The 5,000-nt window shown below is 39.0% G+C and overlaps 1 protein-coding gene across 1 annotated transcript in view; it reads left to right on the top strand.

The window, feature by feature from the left end:
- Positions 1–5,000, top strand: part of LOC113803329 (uncharacterized) — a 41,603-nt gene that overhangs the window by 16,324 nt on the left and 20,279 nt on the right. The window contains exons 13-16 of the mRNA XM_027354093.2: positions 1–45; positions 2,253–3,165; positions 4,285–4,426; positions 4,853–5,000. The exon at positions 1–45 is cut by the window's left edge and continues 149 nt beyond it; the exon at positions 4,853–5,000 is cut by the window's right edge and continues 102 nt beyond it. Coding sequence (XP_027209894.2) covers positions 1–45; positions 2,253–3,165; positions 4,285–4,426; positions 4,853–5,000 — 1,248 coding nt within the window. The remainder of the gene's footprint in view (positions 46–2,252; positions 3,166–4,284; positions 4,427–4,852) is intronic.

Genomic DNA, 5,000 nt, shown 5'->3' with positions numbered 1-5,000 from the left:
AGAGACGAAACGGATTCTCGCCGCTCCATCTCGTCTTCATCAAAGGTCGGTTTTAACATCGTACCTGAAGGGGATTTTCGTCCTTATGAGTGTGAATGTGTTTTTTTTGCGATGTTTCTTGCCTTTGCTGAGAGGAAGTGAATAATCCACCTACCTTTGTAGATTCCTAGTGTGTTTTTTTATTTATTTTTTGTCCAGAATATGTATAGATGGGGAGAACATTTCTGAGGAACGTTGAGGTATATCAGACACATACCCAACTTTGCTTAGATTTCAGTTCCCTCAAAAGGATATCCAAGGAGCCATTATCCCTCGCCTCTACCATCAAAGAAATTCAGATTCCTCTAGTTTTAACAACACAGTCGACAAATGTTTAAAAGAGTAAGAGTGAGGTTGAAGGATATCAAAGTGCACTGTAGGGTTATCCATTTATATATACCTTTTTCAGCATTTATTACAACACATTTAATGAGTAGTGTATGTATATTGCACCGATAATCCATTTGAAACTATCGATGGAATCATACCAATTAAATTGATAGATAATAAAAACGGTAATAATAATAACGAATAAGATTCAAGAAAACGAAAAACGAAAAATGTTACCAACTCCCACGAGCACCAATTCTCCAACCCCAACACCCAATACTTTTACACACGCACATGCACACGCACACGCACACGCACGCACACGTACCAAATCCCCCTTCTGACGGCGTATCTCCCGCCGCGTAGGGTAACACTGCCCGCCGCTCGGACCACTTCCTCAGCTACCTGTGCTCCTGCTGGGTACGCCCTCGCATCGACGACTCCACCCCGCTCCTGCCGCAGAGCTGAGGATCCTGGCGGGGACAGACAGAGAGAGACCTTCCACCGGAGTTGTTGTGTAATCGTGATTACTCTGTTCCTCGCTCCTCTGTGGCGATATTTTCATTTATGTGTATATTTTTTCCTTATTTTTCCTATGAGTTTTTATGTGTCTTTCTTTATCTTTTTTTTTTTAAGGAATTAATGTGTATTTTTTCTGTGCGTACGTATTCTTATTGTTGTTTTCTAGCGATGCTTTCGTGTGTTTTTTTCTTCTCTTTCTGTGATTTTCTATCATTATTTTCCCAGAGATAATTTCCAAGGATTTTTTTCTGCACATTATTCATTTATTTTTCTTCTCTCTTTTCCCTTAGGTCGATGTTTTTGGACGATGCCTGTGGTCCATGGCGGCGCCTCTTTATTTGTTTGCATTTACTCGTTTGTTTTGTTTACAGGGCCATTTTATTTGCACTTTATTTGGTTTTATTTGCAGGGTCACCTTATTCATATTCTTGTTCATTTGCAGAGAGCACCTTGTTGTGTTTATTTTTACTGATTTTCTGTTGATGGTGTATGTGCTTTGGCTGTATTTTCTGTATGTTATTGTTATTTTTACTATCATCAATATCATTTTTATTTTTTATTGTTGTTATTATGATTATCATTATTATTATTATTATTGTTATTATCATTATCATTTTATTATTATTATCATTATTATTATTATTATTATTATTATTATTATTATTATTATCATCATTATATCATTATTATTATTATTGTTATTATTATTATTATTATTATTATTATTATTATTATTATTATTATTATTATTATTTCTCTAATTTTATTGCTATTATTATTATTATTATTATTATTATTATTATTATTATTATTATTATTATTATTATTAAGTGTTATCATTATTATTAAGTGTTCTTCTTCTTCTTCTTCTTCTTATTATTATTATTATTATTATTATTATTATTATTATTAAGTGTTATTATTGTTATTATTATTATTAAGTGTTATTATTGTTATTGTTATTATTAAGTGTTATTATTATTGTTATTATTATTATTTCTCTAATTTTATTGATATTATTATTAGTATTATTGTTATTATTAAGTGTTATTATTATTGTTGTTGTTATTATTGTTATTGTTATTATTATTATTATTATTATTATTATTATTATTATTATTATTAATTTTACTGTTTTTTTCCTGTTCTATTGTAATTATTTTTCTTAGTATATAGCATTGTTGTTGCAATCGAAATGTAGAAAACTTTTTTAAGCTTTGTTCCTTAACATACATGTCTCAGTATAGACCAACACACTAGTATCGATCAATGAAAGGCAGGCGCAAGCAAACCAACTCTGTGGCAACAAAGTCCTCTCCCTTGGAGGTCCGATCCTCACTCCGGGTCCTTCTCTCCCTCAGGCCGACCACCCAAGCGCCCCGGGCAGAAGGCACGGTTCCCACAAAGCCAGATCCTCCGGCCAGGCCACGACCAACAAGCACTCAGCACCAGCTTCGGCAAACACGTCGCCCCACCGAGTCCCGCAGGATCCGCTGACCACCTCCTCGGGCGTGACCACAGACGCAGACGACCTGGACGAGATCCTGCAGGTGCCCACGAAACCAGGTAGACGCCCCAAGACACGTGGGTCCGCGTGTCCGAGTGCAGTAGACTCACAGCATGATTCCAGGGCAGACGCCACCGCAGCAGAGCGGGACAGGCGAGAACTCGTTAGGCAGGCTTCGGCGTGGATTGACAGTGAAGATGATCGTGACGAGGATGAGGATAATGATGACGGTGTTTCCGAGCAGGGGTTGCATGGCAGGAGTGTGACTTTAGGTCCTCTAGGTTCTTCCAGTGTGATGGTTGAGGGTGAGGGTGGATTTGGTAGCGAGGATGACGGTGACGGTGCAAAGGAAACAGAATTTCTCCCTAAGGATCCCTCCGCTAGCAAGGGTTCTTCCTCCCCGCTGTGCCAGGAGGCTCGCAACGCCGCCTTCATTGGGCTAGAATCCTCGCTAGTCTCCCCTCAGAACGCTCTTACTCTCGACCTTGACTATTGCCCCTCGAGCCATGACGACGATTCCTCTTCCTCCTCCTCTTCAGATGAGGACGCCCCGACCCTTCCTAGGAACCCCCCACCGCTAGGCCCCTCCCCCTCCTCCCCCATTAAAGCTACCTCCCCCACTTCTCCGCTAGGCTCCCACGCTCCTCCTCTCTCTAGCGTCTCGCCTCATGCCTCTGGTGCTCCCTCACAACACCTCACGGAGCATGAGGACGATCCCTTGGCTGAACACGAGGCTGAGGCCGTCACCGCGTCGACACCCCAGCCAGGTAACTGCATGATGGGCCACTCGCTGTCGACATGCGCTGCCACTTGTCACCTGCACCTGTATCTTGTGCCGTCGGGGCTTCTGTTTTCACCTATTTGCTGCATGGCTCTTTGTGTGTTATGTATACGCCATGTTGTGTCTTCCTCGTCTCTCGTATGTCGCACGTATATTTACTGTCACTTGTTTTTTTATGTATCTGAAGCAAGCCTGTATCACAATTGATATTGTTATCTCGAGTAAAATGTGTATAGGGATGTCTCAGGAAAGATTAGAGTTGCAATAGTTTGATACACGAGTATTTTGCTTTGATATTGATTAGTGTTTCACGTTTTTTTTTCTTTTAGATTAGATGATTTGTAATAATTTGCAGATCGCAGACCTATTTATGTCATGGTTTATGTGTTTGTGTCCATATGTATGTATGTTATATATATATATATATATATATATATATATATATATATATATATATATATATATATATATATATATATTATATATATATATATATGTATATATATATATATATATATATATATATATATATATATATATATATATATATATATATATGTATGTATGTATGTATGTATGTATGTATGGGTGTGGGTGTGTGTGTGTGTGTGTGTGTGGATGTGTGTGTGTGTGTGTGTCCTTTATTTTTCATGTCTGTCTATTGCACCGTATATGCTTACTGCTTAATCTGACAGATCTTAGTAGATGGTAATGACATGTCTCCAGATATGATTTGTAAATACACTACCCTGAATCCACCTTTTTCGCTTTGTCTTTATGCAATCTGCCCATTTATTATTACTATCATTATAATGAATATTAGCCTAGAGATGTTTCTTTTTGATTTCACACAATTCGTGTTATATGATCTTATTAAAACTGAAGTTTACAAATGAACATAATCACTATATATGCACTGCAGATCACTTATAAGAATCGCTCTTATTTCATCAATTTCTTAGCATCCACGTCATTTCTATCAGAGTTCCCCTTCCCTTGAAATGTAAAAACAAAAATAAATTGAAAATTAAATTAAATTAAATCTATTTAACTGTAACCCAGCAGCTTATCCCTTGACCTCTGACCTCTCACGTGACCCCGCCAGGTACGATAGCCGAGCGCGAGCACCGGAAGTGGGAGGCGGCGATTCCTCTGGCCAACAATCCTTACGCTCCCGAGAGATTAGTGCAGCGTCTATCGCACTCAAGGTCCTCCTCCACCACGCACATCCCAAGGGCTCTCAGAGTGTGAGTGTTTAAGTATCTTGGTTTTTTTTCGTATTTTGTTTGTTTGTTTGTTTCTACGGTTCTTTTTTTCGGTTTTTTGTTTCTTTTGTTTTCTGTGGTCCTCTCTTTCGATTTAGTCTTCTTCTTTTTTGTGTGTGTACGTAATAGTTTTTAAAATCTACTTTATTATATGGGGCTCTGGTCTTTTCTTCTGTTGTATCATTATTTGCATTGTTTTTTTTCTTTTTTGTGTTTATGGGGTTTTCTCTTATTTATTCCTTGCTTCTCTTTTACTTCCTCATCTCTTCTTCAGTACGTCTTTCTTGCTTTATTCTCTCCCTTCCCGTTGTATTTCTCTTCACTCCCTTTTACCTCTCTCATTTTCATAAAATATTACGAACTTTCCCAAAGCCTTTTCCCTGATTCCGTGGCCCATTCCTCTTGCAGCGACTTCCCCGAGGACTCACCGAAGGACCTGGACCCGAGCCTCCGCGCCGGCGTGCCCCCGCAGGCCGACCTTAAGAGGTACAGCCGCGACTACTACGTGGCGACGTCGGCGAGTAACTCTGGCTGGCAGAGGAGTCCTCAGGCGCAG

Source organism: Penaeus vannamei, chromosome 24 (assembly GCF_042767895.1).
Source record: "Penaeus vannamei isolate JL-2024 chromosome 24, ASM4276789v1, whole genome shotgun sequence".
Classification (NCBI taxonomy): domain Eukaryota; kingdom Metazoa; phylum Arthropoda; class Malacostraca; order Decapoda; family Penaeidae; genus Penaeus; species Penaeus vannamei.
The sequence above is the reverse complement of the archived record's forward strand: the minus strand, read 5'-3'. Positions and strand labels throughout refer to the sequence as shown.